The sequence below is a fragment of the Ailuropoda melanoleuca genome, chromosome 8 (assembly GCF_002007445.2).
Source record: "Ailuropoda melanoleuca isolate Jingjing chromosome 8, ASM200744v2, whole genome shotgun sequence".
NCBI classification, from domain to species: domain Eukaryota; kingdom Metazoa; phylum Chordata; class Mammalia; order Carnivora; family Ursidae; genus Ailuropoda; species Ailuropoda melanoleuca.
In genome coordinates, this window is record NC_048225.1 from 61,669,208 (window position 1) to 61,686,687 (window position 17,480).

The 17,480-nt window shown below is 38.4% G+C and overlaps 1 protein-coding gene across 6 annotated transcripts in view; it reads right to left on the minus strand.

Annotated features, from left to right (window-relative positions):
- The window catches only part of SBF2 (SET binding factor 2), a 453,500-nt gene that overhangs the window by 42,242 nt on the left and 393,778 nt on the right, over window positions 1-17,480 (minus strand). For all 6 annotated transcript variants that reach the window (XM_034666548.1, XM_034666550.1, XM_034666549.1 and 3 more), the window contains 8 exons: window positions 16,984-17,156; window positions 16,095-16,168; window positions 14,424-14,619; window positions 11,364-11,491; window positions 10,102-10,277; window positions 8,074-8,219; window positions 5,644-5,842; window positions 1,547-1,743 (listed from right to left, as the gene is read on the minus strand). In XM_034666548.1, coding sequence (XP_034522439.1) covers window positions 1,547-1,743; window positions 5,644-5,842; window positions 8,074-8,219; window positions 10,102-10,277; window positions 11,364-11,491; window positions 14,424-14,619; window positions 16,095-16,168; window positions 16,984-17,156 — 1,289 coding nt within the window. The remainder of the gene's footprint in view (window positions 1-1,546; window positions 1,744-5,643; window positions 5,843-8,073; window positions 8,220-10,101; window positions 10,278-11,363; window positions 11,492-14,423; window positions 14,620-16,094; window positions 16,169-16,983; window positions 17,157-17,480) is intronic.

Sequence of the window (17,480 nt, forward strand, 5' to 3'; positions counted from 1 at the left end):
GTCTCGTTTGTGTGGCGCAAAGAATCACTGAAATTGGTCTAGGCATTTTAAAGGGCATCATTCTGGGCTCATTACAAGGACAACAGATATTGACAAATTTTCTTACATCTTGAATAAAAAAAATAATTAGCAAGATTGTATTTTATAAACTTTAAGGTGCCATTATTATATTTTGTAAACTCTAAGATGTCATCAATTATAAGATGTACCATTATTTTACGTACTAAGAATTAAAAATTCTTTCACGTAAACTATGACAATTTTTTCTGATCACATAAATTTTAAGATGCATCCCAATTTCAAAGATATTAAAATGTAAACATATGTGTGAGCTCAAAAGTATGAAATATTTTTGTATTAGATTAAAAAAATCAGAAACCAGTAGAATAAAATAATTTCAATTTTTTCCAATGAAAAGCTCAGTGATGTATTTATCAGGGCTCCTGAAATGATACCCTCACTTTACGTAACTTACATATGCTGTGTTCTATTATATTTACTATGTGGCTTGGGAGGATTCCCCAGTGTCAAAAATAGTTCAAAGCCAACTGCCTTTAATTACACCAACGTTGAGACTCCGAGACAGGTGGGATGACGGTGAGGAGGAGGAAGATGTGCTGTGTGAGTGCTGCCCTCAGTCAAGTGAACGGTCAAGGACGTACTGGCCAACTTTTAACTTTCAGGAGGAAAATGGATGAGAATAAAAAGGAGATATCAAAAGCACATGGTTTTACCTGTTGAAGCACAGAACCTGACTCACCTTACTTCTAAAGAGTTAAGAACACAGCCAAGACTAAATTGGATCTGGATCTTGGTGGTCTGTTGGTTAATTTATTGAGCATCTACTATAAGTTATGCGAAAGGTCAACAAAATATAGTCCTGACTGACTTCAAGACCTCAAACACAGTGCTTAAAAATAACCTCAGAAAAAAGGACAGCAGTGTTACCTGCTTTCTCAAGTCGGCCTCTCTAGCTCCTAAAATACCCTTTTCTCAAGTCGGCCTCTCTAGCTCCTAAAATACCCTTTTCTCAAGTCGGCCTCTCTAGCTCCTAAAATACCCTTCGCTTGAGGGCTTCTTTAAAGGCAGCATTTTGCTCATTAGTTTGCTGACTTGTGCGTGTGTGTGCATGTGACTTGCAGGAATGAGATAAAATATCTCATATTACACGGGACAGAGAATCCCTACTTGCCTCTGAAGCTGTTAAATATATTTGGATGTTTCCCAGAAGGAAAGAGAGAGATTAGCATAATCTGGTTTCCAACTGGGAATACTTTGGTTTGCTGAAATGAAAACAGCCCAGAACCCAAGACTTTATTATGATAATTTCTATTAAAATCCAAATATAGACAGACATACTAAGCAAGATGTCAAAGTGTAACCCATCTTGTCAGGTAGTACATGTGTTATATTGCACAGCGCGAAGCCTGCGTGTGAGAGAAGGCTCAACATAAGGGCACAGTTGGCATTTCCAGGTATTACTTCCTTATTTTTAGGAATTCTCTCAAGTGAAATGATCATTACTGTGCCATAGACAGATGCTTACCTGCCTGAGGGGAGTTCTGAGATTTGAAAAGACCAACTACTCCCTTCCCATGGAATCCTCCAGATCGGAGAAGCAGGGTACTGCTTCTTGAGTTCTTCCAACATACAACAGGCAGGCGATTGTGTCGATAGCAGCGGGCGACTCTTGGTAAACTACTGTCTTGTACAGCTTGAGGCACAACTAAAAGGCCAGGGTAGCTTCAGGCACATGGAAAGGAGAGAGAATGATTTGGGTTGTAGGGGGTGGAGAACGGGAAAGAAATGGGGAAAGAGAGAATATGAGAACATGAGTATCATCATATCCCGTAATTTTCTAAGGCTCAGAAACATACTGGTCGTGGGGTAAGATATTTTTTAAGCATGGAACTTAGTTTCAACTCAGTTCTTCCGGGGTAGAGAAGAAACAGCAGAGATGGTGAAAACAGCTAAATAAATCCATTAATCTGTAGTCTTTTTTTGAAATAAGCCCCCTTTAGTGATACTGCAGACTCCTGAGGAGTAACCTAAACTTAAAAAATAAAAATGCTATGTAGAAGTACTAAAAAGGCCTCTGTGAAACTGATGATTCCCTTTGCCTTATGCACTGCTTTCTGTCAACTTGAAATAAAGATTGTAAGATTCCTGGATTAATATCAACTTTATGAGGACGACAAGTCAAACTGTCAACTCATTAGTCTGCTGAAATGACAACTGAGCATAGAGTACACTAATATTAGCCTGTGGAGATGGTGAAAGAACTAAAAATCAAAACCAAATGATTTTTGGTATGAGAACAGTATGTTCAAATGTCAAAATAAGTTTAAATATTAACACTACATGCTGATAATTTTTTTAAAAAGATTAGCTCATAAAGTTACAGGATATGATGCTGGGAAAATACAAAACAGACAGGAGTACCTTGTTTTTATAGATTAGGAAACACAAGAAGATAGGCAGGTTTCAGAGTCATTTCCTTTAGTTTATTTAGAAATATTATACTAAAGAGATTTCATATTAGTAACCTCCCAACCTCTAATCCCATATATTTTTGTGTGAATATGTTTGCTGTTCTTCCTCTTTTTTTTTTATTTTATTTTATTTTATTTTATTTTTTTTAATAATTTTTTAAATTTTTTTTTTTTTTTTAAGATTTTATTTATTTTTTCAACAGAGATAGAGACAGCCAGCGAGAGAGGGAACACAAGCAAGGGGAGTGGGAGAGGAAGAAGCAGGCTCACAGCGGAGGAGCCTGATGTGGGGCTTGATCCCATAACGCCGGGATCACGCCCTGAGCCGAAGGCAGACGCTTAACCGCTGTGCCACCCAGGCGCCCCTTTTTTTTTATTTTAAATGTAGACTCCACGCCTGGTGTAGAGACCAATGTGGAGCTTGAACTCATGACCCTGAGATCAAGACCTGAGCTGAGATCAAGAGTTGGATGCTAACCGGCTGAGCCACCCAGGCGCCCCAAGATAACTGCACTCTCAATCCCTAGCACCTATTTCATCCATCCCTCCATCTATCCCCCTCTGGTAACAATCCGTCTGTTCTTTATAGTTAAGAGTCTGTTTTTTGTGGGGCGCCTGGGTGGTGCAGCGGTTAAGCGTCTGCCTTCGGTTAAGCGTCTGCCTTCGGCTCAGGGCGTGATCCCGGCGTTCTGGGATCGAGCCCCACATCAGGCTCCTCTGCTGGGAGCCTGCTTCTTCCTCTCCCACTCCCCCTGCTTGTGTTCCCTCTCTCCCTGGCTGTCTCTCTCTGTCGAATAAATAAATAAAATCTTTAAAAAAAAATTTAATTAAAAAAAAAAGAGTCTGTTTTTTGGTTTGTCTCTCTCCTTTTTTCTTTTGTTCATTTGTTTTGTTTCTTAAATTCCACATATAAGTGGGGCGCCTGGGTGGCACAGCGGTTAAGCGTCTGCCTTCGGCTCAGGGCGTGATCCCAGCGTTATGGGATCGAGCCCCACATCAGGCTCTTCTGCTATGAGCCTGCTTCTTCCTCTCCCACTTCCCCTGCTTGTGTTCCCTCTCTCCCTGGCTGTCTCTCTCTGTCGAATAAATAAATAAAATCTTTAAAAAAAAATTTAATTAAAAAAAAAAGAGTCTGTTTTTTGGTTTGTCTCTCTCCTTTTTTCTTTTGTTCATTTGTTTTGTTTCTTAAATTCCACATATAAGTGGGGCGCCTGGGTGGCACAGCGGTTAAGCGTCTGCCTTCGGCTCAGGGCGTGATCCCAGCGTTATGGGATCGAGCCCCACATCAGGCTCTTCTGCTATGAGCCTGCTTCTTCCTCTCCCACTTCCCCTGCTTGTGTTCCCTCTCTCCCTGGCTGTCTCTCTCTGTCGAATAAATAAATAAAATCTTTAAAAAAAAATTTAATTAAAAAAAAAAGAGTCTGTTTTTTGGTTTGTCTCTCTCCTTTTTTCTTTTGTTCATTTGTTTTGTTTCTTAAATTCCACATATAAGTGGGGCGCCTGGGTGGCACAGCGGTTAAGCGTCTGCCTTCGGCTCAGGGCGTGATCCCAGCGTTATGGGATCGAGCCCCACATCAGGCTCTTCTGCTATGAGCCTGCTTCTTCCTCTCCCACTTCCCCTGCTTGTGTTCCCTCTCTCCCTGGCTGTCTCTCTCTGTCGAATAAATAAATAAAATCTTTAAAAAAAAAAAAAAATTCCACATATAAGTGAAATCATATGGTATTTGTCTTTCTCTGTTTATTTTGCTTAGCATTATACTCTCTAGCTCTATCCATGTTGTTCCAAGTGGCAAGATTTCATTCTTTTTTATGGTTGAGTAATATTCAGTAATATTTAATATTGGAATATTATATGTATATACCACATCTTCTTTATCCAATCATCAATTGGCCTGCTTTCATAATTTTGTTACTAAATAATGCTGCTGTAATCACAGGGATGCATATAGTCTTTTGAATTAGTGTTTTCCTATTCTTTGGGTATATACCCAGAAGTGTGATTACTGGATCACAGCGTAGCTCTATTTTTAACTTTTTGAGGAACCTCCATAACTGTTTTCCAGCGGCTGCACCAGTCTGCATTCTAATCAACAGTGCACGATGGTTTCTTCACATCCTCACCAACACCTGTTGTTTCTTGTGTTTTTGACTTTAGTCATTCTGACATTCTGGTGCGAGGTGGTATCTCATTGTGGTTTTGATTTGCATTTCCCTGATGATGAGTGATGTTAAGCATCTTTCCATGTGTCTGCCGGGCAGGTATTTGTAAATTTAAACTGTCATTTAAAAAATAAGATATCTATGGCTCTTTAGGAACAGAGGGGTTGAAACGAATAGTAACATTAAGACAACTTTCTAAAATAGGTACAAGGCTTGCAATACACAAAGTACTTTCATAGCCTTATTCTATTCAATCAAACTGGGAATTTATGAATGCAAAGGAAACAACTTACTTGCAGATGAAAATGATTAAACTTGTGGATGGCAGAAACGTAGTTTTAATAAATATAAATAGAAAGCATGAAACAGAACTTAACTGATACAGGAAACAGAGAGAGATGACAAGAATAGAAGAAAACATGTGCAATTACATTCTCTAATATCCCTTGGAAATATTCTAATTAGCATAAGAAAACCCTGCCTACACTTGGGTCAACAAATACAGTGCGGGCCAAACCAGGCCCTGCCCATTCATTTATTTACCATCTACGGCTGCTTTTGAGGCAGAGAACCTGCAGTGAAGAGCTACAATGAGACATATGGTCTACAAAACTGAAAATGCGTACTGTCTGGCCCTTTAAAGAGAGGGAAAATCCTATTTTTATTTCAAGTTATCTTCAGGCATGATAGAAAAGATGCAAATGGGAAGAGAAAGACAAATTTAAAAAAATCGTAAAGGAGACAAAAACTTTTACCTTTCACCTTTTGCTCTAATCTAGGCACTACTCATTGATACAGTTATACTTCTGAGAATGCCAAAGAGATGTTTGCTCGTGCTGCTAGACAGTGTCCCTCAGACACACATATCCCTGCAGAACTTGCTCCTTATTTTCTGATATTTTTCTCTCTCTGGGTTATGGTGACAAATAGCCCATTCAAGACAAAATAGAAGAAAGGAAAGGTGTTTTTTGGGGCCCACTAACAGACTTACCTCCGGCAGAGTGAATACATCCTGTTGGAGGCAGTGATTCGAAAATACTCTGGTTTTGAGCGAGAAGAGCTGCCACTTATGGTTCCCAGACCCAAACGCTGATAGTCTCTGAAACAAGCTTTTTCCACTAACTGCTCCATCGTAGACTTCTCTGAGGCCTTCAGAGTGGTACTTGTGGGGAGTTCACTATCATCTGAAACTGTGGAGGCAGAAAGAGATTTTGAAAAAATGGTATGACTCAAAGTAGAGGATTAGAAGCTTCCTTTTGAAGAAGATTCTTAAACCAAGAGAGGTTTATATTAGGGCTACAGGCATTACATGTATCATAAATTAAATCCTGTTAATTCTTTGAAGAATCATTATGTTCAAACATAAATTAAAACAGTAATGGATAGTCAGGAAATAAAATATCAGGAGCTCAAAATGTCAGGAAAATGAACTCAAAATGCCAGGGAAGGGGCGTGCCTGGCTGGTTCAGCTGGAAGAGGATGGGACTCTTGATCTTGGGGTTGTGAGTTTGAGCCCCGCACTGGGTACAGAGATTACTTAAATAAGCAAACAAATAAACAGATAGATAAATGTAAAAAAAACCCAGGGAAATTAATTCAAAATTTCTAAATATAATATAATTTTGAATTCATTACCCATATTTTTCTATTTCAATCAGGCTTGCTTATTAATGCCAAAGTATAGTGATTTCTATTTAGAACTCTACAAAACAAACATTCAAATTTCGTCAGAGGCTAACCCGTCAGTAAAATTTATCTTTCATATGATCACTATACAAACTTCATCATCCAGGTTTCAGTTAACTTTTCAGAACATGAACTTTTATTAGAAATTTCTAGATGAAGCCGAAGCTCACTCGTGGGAAAAGACCTTTCTTAGAGAGGTATCAAGAAGTTACACTTTTTTGTGGAAAACATTTTTCTCAGAGGATGTGGTGTACATGGGAAACTCCCTCATAATTTTGCAATCACAGGTTACAGAATCCCTTAAGATTTTAGATGTGGAAGGATTTACCCAATAATCAAGCATTTTAGGGAGGATTTAAGAAAAAACCCCAACATTCCTAATTGGTACTGCATGTTCTAACTAAAAAAAAAAAAAAAAAAAAAAAAAAAATCCATGTTAAAAACTGTCCTAATTTACTTTCTTATTTATTTCTACAGTGAGAGAAGTCAAATTAAGGTTTCAGAATTTTTGGATATGTACTCAAAGTTCTAATGTCAAAGGGAATGCTATGGCTCTCTTTCATTTCAAGAAAAAAAAAAAAAGACCCGAAACAGCTTATCTGTACAAACAGAAGACTTTGTGTTTTAGTTTGTGAACTTCACAGTGCAAATACACTACCAGGTATCAGTTTTGTGCTGGCTCTTTATTTTCAGAGGAGCAAACAGTATTACATAATTTTGTCTTTTGGTAGAATAAATATCATAGAATAATAGTTTTTCTTCTGTGTAATAATAAAAACTTAAAATTAGAAGAGTCAAATACCAATGGGTAATGTTTTTATGGCTTTCCATGTGACTGTAAGGAGGCCAGGGATCCAACCAGCGGTCATTCCAGTAATGCAATGGTGGGTCTTTTCACTGCTCTCGGAGTCCGCAGGTACACATACTGAAATGGACACCTTTAGCCAATGATCTCTATAAACATGAGGTTTTTTCCTTCAAAATGTCCTTATTGTTATTATTATTAGAAGTGGTAGTAGTGTTATAGTCACCGGTGATTGACTCTAAGATCCTGAAAACAAAAAGGGTGCAAAGGCATCCTGCCTCCTTTTAGATCAGATTCTCCCTAGTGTTAATTCCATAAACATACTCCATAGCGGGTTAAGGAACAGAAAACAGTCAATAGGACATTTTGTGACTGGTTTCCTGCCTCTATTTTCCCAACCAAGAGGTATCTCAGCTTCTCAGATTCTGTCCTTTTAAATATTTACTAGGCATTTTTTTCCTTCGCATCTAAAAATTCCTTCATCTTTGGTCCCTCACTTTGATTCAGAGTACCCACAATGTTCTTACCCCAAATCCAAATCTTTAATTTTGAATATCCAGTGTTCTTGTTTCCTTATTCTTATTGCATAACAATCAGGTACAGGGAATTACTTTCTACCTAAATTTCCCATGCACTGGGGTATCTTTCTTTCTCCCTTTGATGACACCCATGTAACAATGGCCAACAAGCTCTGTGAACTTAGTAAAAGAGAAGTATAATTTAGCAAAATCTTATCTGAACGATGGAATATTGGGAAAATAATTTTTTCCCCCAATTCTGAGAAGCTGGTAAGTTCCTCTAATCTTTTTACAAGATCTAGGTTCTTGTGAGTCAAAGTTTAAGGGCAACTACATCTGAGTCTCTTATTCTAACTCATATAAGAAGAAAGAATAAAACCAATTCATGAAGGAAAAAGGAGTTCTCACATACCTGATATATCATCTTCTTCATTCCATCCAGGACGATTCACTCTCTCTTCCACAATTGTCCCTGTCCTCCTCTTCAATAAATACTGCCGCCCAATTGTCATTTTCCCTGCCCTTTTGGCACCTTTCACAATTGTTTTTGAGAAGGTGCTATAAGTCATAAAACCAAAGAGACCATCAATTTAATATGAGGACACCATTTGTATTTTTTGATACCTACACAACTCAACTCATTTCTTTTCCATACCCACAGCTACTAGGATTGCCAGTAAGCCTCTCCTTTTTCGTATCATTTTGTATATACTAGTAGACGAATTTCCTATAAAACACTCTTGGTATCAGGACAGTTGTAGGCAAAAAGTGCGAGAACCTAGAGTGTCTAAATCTAAACGCAGCTTGGCTTTTTGGTCAAACGTGCCCCTTAACACACTCTGGTTATCCATGCCACTGTCTCCACCAGCTCCCACAAACTATGCTGGTAGAAGTTCCCCTGCATGGAAGCCCATCTGCTCCCCTCTCTACTAATTCAAACTCTTCCTACTAACGTGTAGGCTTTTCTTTGAGATCATATGACAGTTATGGTTAGCACCATGTTTAAGTGTATATATGTGGTGTCCTGCCTTCTGACACCGTAAACCTTTACATACTCAAGACAATTGTAAGGTGTTTTAAATCTTAAAATTGCTATATCTCTCTTGCAGCTGGATAGATTAAGTTTGATACAAAAAGGTTGATTTTGCATGTGTGTGTATGTGTGTGTATTTCCTCCCATAGTTCACAGATTCTAAACATAAAACACCATACAAAGCTTCGTATCTTCCCTAGAGTGTTGAAATAATCGATGTCACAGCTGCTCCGCGACTCCACAGCGCTAAGACAAGACACTTGGCTCACTGCTAGAAATACCTAGGAAGCTGCTCACGGCTCAGGATGTCATTTCTGGATCCGCATGGTCCCCTTCACTTACCAGGTAACAGTGGTACAGGGGGTCAGCTATGCAATTTAGAAATGACACACTGTCTGGAACCTCAACTCTTCTATCATCTTCAGCCTACCCCACTTTTAGGCAAAGAAAAGGGCTCTTCTCCAAAGTCTGCAGAGTACTCCCTAATATGTAATTTGTACTGGCAAATATCCAAATTCTAAGCGATTAATGATAAATGAACTGAACTTTTGGCACCTGTATTTTATCACTAATTGAAGATAAATTTTAAGCAACTGTTATTTTGTAATAACCAAGATGTAAAAGTTTCAATATAAATTACTAAAAATTTTCATCAGAAAATAAGGGGTCCTACGAAGAACTATGACCACTAAATGCAATGCCTGACCCTGGAGTGGATCCTGAATAGGCAGGAAAAGAAAGTAGCTGTAACGATCATCAGCAATTTGAATAAGGACTCTGGGTAGGACAAAAGTTTTCTAGCAATTCAATTTCATGGTTACACACCATGGTTTGTTCTTAGAAAATATGTACTGATACATTTAAGGATAAAGGGGTGTTATGTATATCACTCAAATGGTTTAGAAAAAAATATATATGAGAGAGAATGATAAAGAAATGGAGCAAAACATAAACAACTGAAATCTGGATAAATGGTATATAGGAATTCTTTGTGTTATGTTATGACCTTTCTGCAAATCTGAAACTGTACCAAAACAAAAAAGTTACAGAAAAGAAAAAATAAAGGCTAGATCTCTGGATCAAAGTAAAACTATCTACTAGGTCTGGATACCAAAGAAAACTGAAGGGCCAGCTCAAAGGCAGTTAGAAAGGATTCAATATGAGAAAAAGGGGGAACAGAATTCCACATTCTAAAAATATATCATGAGCAATGGTCAAAACCTCTTGTAGCATTTAGTTTTTAACACTTGTTCCATACATCAGTGTTACTGTCCCATAACTTTCTGAGTGAGGTCCAACGGGCTTGACAAAAGAGCAGTCACGTACATACTGACACAAAGGATAAGTCAGTTCCCTGACAGGGAGCTATGAGAAGGCTGAAATAAAGAAACTTGACTGTCTTCTTACCGGAAGGAAGTGTTCTTTTCCTTCTGTTTGGGTAAAATTATTTGGGGGGTAGTTTGTCCAGCAGCAAAAGCAAAGGTGGTGAAAATGGACTGAGGATAACGGAACTTCATTAGCTGTTTCTTAAAGATCTCTACTACTTCTGGACTCACTTCTTCATCAAACGCAACTTTAATCAACTAGAAACAAAAGAGAGGAAATACATCAGAAGGGTTACTTAAGGATTTCCAGACAATTTCCCCCAAGTTACTGAAATAACAGAAAATACTACTAAATGGCAGAAGTCCAGAGGTTGAGGGGACCTTGGATGTCATGTAATATAATTTTTTATTTAAAAAAAAGGCTCAGAAAGGTTTACTTGTCATAGATGGTTTGCTGGCAAGGGGAATTTGGCCTAAGGAAGCCTCTTCTTACCCAGAGATAGAAATCTAGTAAGAAAAAGTCTGTTTCACTAGAATCGTAACCAATATAGCCAGGCAACATTTCAGTTTAGAGTCCTTTGGCAGGTGGAACAGTGACGAGATCCCTAGGAGGCCCTTGACCCCAGGTGATGGGAGAAGGTCTGGAGCCTAGAGATCAGCAGCCTCACATTTCACACAATGAGCACATGGCGGTCCACGGCTTCCTGGCTAGAAGTAATAAGGCAAGAACTGGTGCCCTCAGAAGTCTGAGAAGTCAGAGTCAAGGCATAAAAACAGGAAGAACAAAATATCACAGACTGAGAACTGTAAAAAGGAAAAACTAAGAGAAGATCCCTCTAGCAGTGTCTGCTTTGTATCAGTAATTCCACAGGTTCTGATATGTTTAAAGCCCCCTAGAAAAACCTCTGCTTAACTAAATGTTCTTTAGTTGGTACCAATAGCACTTTAGCCCTGACTATAATTCTTAGAGTTTTATCTCTTCCACAGAAGGGCCACAGGGCATTTCCTTCTGAAACAGGTGCCAAGAGAATTGCTTTCTATCTAAAGCCTTTATCAAACACAAAGGTATGATTTGGCAGAGAACAAGAGTCAATTGTATGCGTCTGAATTCCTAAGATCACTAAATATTGACAAATAATCTGTTGGTACTCAGTTGGTCAAGGGGTTCAGGAAGTGAGGGATTAAATACAGAATGATTCGGGGGTTTACTCAGTTGAAGATTACCCTCTCAGACCCTCTCCCTCCTCATCCTCTAACTTCTGACCCCATTCCCACGGAAAGTAGCCTCAGGATTTGTAGAAAACTTTTAGATAGTAGTAGAGGAATGGCGCTCTTTCTTAATACCTGAAAAGATGCTGATGTGATCTGAAATCCCTCCTGCATGTTCTGCTGTAGCTGGTTCTGCATTGTAATCTTCTTCTCCTTGGTGATGGAGGCAATGGGAAAACTCCGTACAACTGTCTGCTCACCAACTACAGGAAAACAGGGCAGACTCAGAGACAGCACTTTACTGCTTATTTATAGAGTCTCTGCTTCTCATTTTATCAGCCTCTGCTAAAGAAATTTAACAGGAGAGGACAATGCCCAGGAATGCAGTGAGAGAAAATGCCATGATTCTAGAATCACATTCATTGATTTTATTGCATGGCAATTCACTCCTGAGACTTGATCCTTTCCTGGAGTGAATGAACCGGCACAGTCTGCCTGCCTTCATTCTTTCTATTTCCCTGACCTGCTGTGTGCCACACAAGATCACCACACAAGATCTGGTTTAAGGCAATCTTAAAGGTTCTTAATCTTAAGGAATCCATGATATTTCATGTAAGTATAAAGCAAAAGAGAAAAGATTTTAAAAATGTGTTTCCATACGTGGTAAAAGGTGTTGTACCATGTATTCGTGCCTTCAGAAGATACACGGCTAAGCTTAGGCTGAAGAGTTTTAGGAATTTAAATATTAAAGCAAAGAAGGAAAAATAGAAATAATTATTTACCAACTACTAGAGGTTGCAAAGACTTACGCACACAGCCTCTCTTAGAGAGTTCAAAGTTTCCCCTGGGAGAGGAGAGTCACATGCCAAATACAATGTGTCATTAGCTCCTAGGTTTGAGCGAACAGGGCTTTAAATATTTCAGAAAAGAAGATTTTTGCATGTTAGATGGCTTGAGAATGATTCCTGGAGGAAGTGAGAGGGAAGGTGAGCTTTGAAGAGAGCATAGGATTGGATTTGCAGCAGGAAAGAGGAGGGAAATTCAGGCAGTGGTACAAGTGAAAGAACAGGAGCAGCAATCGGCAAGGCACGTTGGCTAGTAAACCAGAGGGGTGAGAATTGAACTCGGTTTAAGAGCTCGTACACACATCCACTTACGTCACCAGAATTTCTCATTCCCTGGATCTGTCAACCCCTAACCTGGAAAACTCTGATTATCCTCTTACGTTGAGCTCATATCCAGAGACTATGCAAAATTAGGATGTATGTAGACTTTAAGTCCTAGGATGTACTAAACAACATATGCTTATATAACACATATAAAATTATCAGATTCCTATGTGTCACTAAAGGAGATATTTTAAATTAGAAATTTAAAAAGAGAAATAAAATAAAAGAGGCAATAAGAAGGCTTTCATTGATGAAAATAAATTCCCTAAAATACAAAATTAACCCAAAAACTGACAGGAAGAAACAAGAGAATAATACAAGCCTTTACACTAAGTATGGTTTTGACTTTTTAAAAAAAGAAATAAATTAAAACAACTTAAGTGACCAAGAATCTCATATATTTTTACCCCCAGAATGTGTGTTTGTGGCCACTGAACTCACAAGTCACAGTACAAAAGAAACCGTAAGTACTGCGTATTTAGTTTCTTTTAAAATTACATTTGCTTTCAAATACAAATATAATTTAATGTGTGGTGATATGACAGGAGAGGGCTGGAAAATTTTGCTCCATTTTCATCTTTTTCAAATGAATACAACTATTCCTACAGATTCACTTCGTTTATTGAATCTTATGAGCTTTTTGTTATTATATGGTAAGTACTCTTTTATGAACAAGACAAACCATCTTGATTCTATCTAAGCAAGGAATCAGACAACTGTAAGATTTTATAGATACTAAATTTTATACATCTAAAGTCCACTAACAAAATGTGCAGCACATAAATTACATCTCATCAAATGTTACCGAATGAATAATTGCAGATGAGGAGGGAACTTTAGCGACCATTTATCCCAGGGGTTCTCAATCCTTACTATGCATCATAATCACTTCTTTCCATTCCTAGAATCCCATTCTAGGTATTAATTCAACTGTGTGAGGGTTGGGCCCAGATTGGTAGGTTTTTTTTAAAGCTTCCCAGATAATTCAAATATGCAGTCAAGGTTGAAAACCACTGAATTATCACCAATCAAGCCCAATTCCCTAATTTTATAAAAGGGGAAACTGAAACTCAGAGGTCAGGGAATTTTCCTTAAGATATCAAGATTGGTCAACAACAATCTAAATCTGAGCTTCTTATTTGGAGACCAACAGTTTTAGTCCAAATCTTATATGCTCTTCCCATCAACCAGAAGAGTTTAGATAGAGATTATAGTGATTTTAAAAAGATAATTCAAATTTGCTAGAGCATGCTATTCCTTTCTAATATGGAAGACAGCATAGAGTAATAGAAAATAGAAATAGAAGTTGAGGGAGTTTAGTGAATGGAAGTTGTCTGCCGAGAGGGAAATGGGGTTAGCTGACACGTGATGAGAGGAAGTGGGGTTAGTTAGTGCTGTACAACCCTGTGATGCTTAGCATATCCTTCCACAAAAGGGATCACATGTCTGGAAGACCCGAGCCTTACAGTTAACTACAGGACTCAGAAAGGTGGGACAAATAAGCAGGAGAAATTGTTAGCAGCTATGTATTATAAATATCCCTAAGTCACAATATATTGCCTCATGAAATTATGATTGTTATGGTGAATGAAGCCTTGACTGACTGTTTAGAAGATACCTTTGGTTCTTTAAGTAGGACTCTAAAATCCAAATTATCATTAGCTTTTTTTTTTTTTAAAGATTTTATTTATTTATCTGACAGAGAGAGAAACAGCCAGCGAGAGAGGGAACACAAGCAGGGGGAGTGGGAGAGGAAGAAGCAGGCTCCCGGCGGAGGAGCCCAATGTGGGGCTCGATCCCAGGACCCTGGGATCACGCCCTGGGCCGAAAGCAGTTGCTTAGCGACTGAGCCACCCAGGCGCCCCCAAATTATCATTAGCTTTGACAGATAAAGGATTCTAAAAAATACTTGGTGACAAAAGGGTTACTTTGAATCTGAAATGATCTGCAAATGACTGCACACAAATGGAATCAAACCCTCAAGTAGCACGTGGATATCCGTACTCTGACGGCACAGGAGTTATACCTAGCTGATCATGGGGAGTCCCCCTGAAAAGAATTCTATATGTGGTGAGGAACAAGGCTCCTTCTGCTGGCAGGAGCTGAGGGCCTCCAAGAAGACCTCCGGTAGCTTCTTCTCTTCCATCAGGGTCCAGCAGGACTCGAAGACCTTCACAAATGATTTCTTCTCCTGGCAGTAGAGCAGGCCTAAGAATCTTGGGCTAACAAAAGAGAAAGTATTTTAAACACAAATCTTGTGGGGTTTCCAACACTTAGACCAAAGTTATCTTTTCAGTTGCAGATCTAAAAAACCTGAGTCAGACTGCTTAGGTAGCCAAAATGAGAAAACAGATTTGGGAAGAGGCAGAAATGATGTTTTTGCATCCAAATGTGAAAAAATTCCTTGCTTATTAGCAGTAAAGTCATTGGAAATTACTAAGATGTCTAAAATATCTATTCAGTGGAACATTTTGCAACCATTAAAAAATGACCTAGACCTACATGTGTTAACATAGAAAGATACCGAGGATACGTTGGTAAGTAAAAAAGCAAGCTGTAAACCAGTATGTATGCTATAATTCCCTCTTTTTGGAAAAAGGAAAAATTGTGAGAATATGGACCAAACTGTTAAAGGTGGTCCTATCATAGTTAAGGGCAGAGGTGAGGTGGGGTTGGAAAGACCATGGAGGACTTTCATTTTGTATAATGTGTATTTTTAATAGTCGAATTTATACAAAAAGCATTGCTACTTCTGTAAACTTAAAAAACAAATACTTAGAAAATAGATGCATCTTTAAAAGGATCTGCCCTTCTTGGCCTTTATTGAAGATTAACACAATAAATGGCCAAATAATGAACATTTACTGTTAATTAACACATGATACTCCTCTGAAGATATCAGTGCTGGGAAAAAAAAAAACTCTTCTGAAGATCCAATACGCTTATTTTTCCCTAAGCCATAAAAACTATATAAATCAGTGCTACTCTTTTTGTCGGCTCTAGGAAGCTCAGAGCTAAATGTACAGCCAAAGTTATAATGGTCATCGTGTCCCAGGCTTCTCATAGAAATATCTTTCCTATCCATCTGGCTTCTGGTTTTTCCTTTGAATTTATTTTTAATAGTTCTGGTATACAGGTAAGAGGGTACTGACCCTAGTCCACAGACTGGTGCCAGACTAGCTGCAAAATAATCATCTGGGAGGCTTGTACTCGAAAGTACAGATTCCCAGGCCAAGTCTCAGGGAACTCCAATTCAGGAGGCTGGGGTGGGGTTTGGGACTCTCAATTTTTAAGACTTCCCAGATTTCCAGATGCTTGTGATGTATGCTTATAATGTAAACAGATTCCGGAACCTGGTATTTTTACGGTAATTGCCTTAAGTCCTTTTTTTCTGGAAGTAGGCAGGGCATGAAATCTTGGCTTGGGCTTGGGAGTCAGAATGCTCATAATTTATGCCCTGCCTATAAAACAGACTCAGCAAGAGGCTATTACCGCTCCTTTGTTGAATGTACCATTCTACTCAGGATCTGTTTCGTGGGGGTCTGCATGATACACTCCTCTGAAAGTTTAATGTATCATTAAACTGGAGTCTCTGTAAAAGGTTAGGAGAAGGTACCTTCTGGGACACAAAAGTCTGTTGTTGCTGTTGTTAAGAAGAGACGCTATACCCTGAAAGCATGTGGTCTGGAATAGTTACCTTCTGTATAGGCGGGAGTCTTCTACTCTCTCGATGTACTGCTTCTAGGGTCTCAATGTGCATAGCTACAATTCCTAGGATAAGTCAGAGTATTCAAAATAAAAGAGCACAAAACACGCAGAATTAATACAAATTCTGAATATTTTAGAATTAAAAACTAATCACAGTTTGGTGGTTCCTTAAAAAGTTAAACACAGAATTACCATATGACGCAGCAATTCCACTCCTAGGTATATGCCCAAAAGATCAAAAATAAGGACTCAAACAAATACTTATATGTGAATATTCATAGTAGCCAGAAACAACCCAGATGTCCATCAATAGATGAATGGGTAAACAAAATGTGGTATATACAATGGAATAGTATTCAGCCATCAAAAAGGAACGGCATTTTGATACCTGCTACAACATGAAAGAACCTTGAAAACATTACGCTAAGTGAAAGAAGCCAGACACAAAAGGAGAAATATTATACGATTTAACTTAGATGCAATATCTAGAACAGGCAAATTCATAGAGATATAGAGCCTACCAGGCTATAGAGATGGAGAATGGGGAGTTACTGCTTAATGGGTACAGAGTGTGTGTTTCAGTGATGAAAAAGTTTTTGGTAATAGACAGTGGTGATGATTCCAGAACACTGTAAATGTGATTACCATCAGTGAATTTTACACTTAAAATAGTTTAAAGTAGCAAATTTTATGTTATATATTTTACCATAATTTAGAAATATTAAAAAATTAATAAGAACATAAATAAACAGCATGACTAAACTACACGGAAGACAAGTATTATAGGTGTTATGCTGAAAAAAAAATAGACCCCTAAAAACAACTCTTACTCAATTATCTCCAGTATTCTTGTTCTCTAATATCTGTAAATTGATTACCTGGTATCATGCAATGAAGGCTCTTGATGTGATCCTGAGTAACTCCACTTTCTGTGCAAACCTTGTCAATAAATCGGGTAATGAATCGCACAACAGAATTGGCGACGTCATTATTCTCTGAATCTTCAAACCCACTTTCCGTATCATAGCTCTCTGCTACGCTTCCTGCAATACTGAGAAAATCAAGGAAAGAAATCATGGTCAGTACTCAAATGTAACAAATGACTATTCTATCACGGTTTTTTTTTTTTAAGATTTTATTTATTTATTTGACAGAGAGAGAGAGACAGCCAGCGAGAGAGGGAACACAAGCAGGGGGAGTGGGAGAGGAAGAAGCAGGCTCCCAGTGGACGAGCATGACGTGGGGCTCGATTCCAGAACGCCAGGATCACGTCCTGAGCCGGAGGCAGACGCTTAACGACTGAGCCACCCAGGCACCCCATACCACAGTCAGTTTTGATAGAAGTTTAAATTTGTCCATATTATGATATTCTACT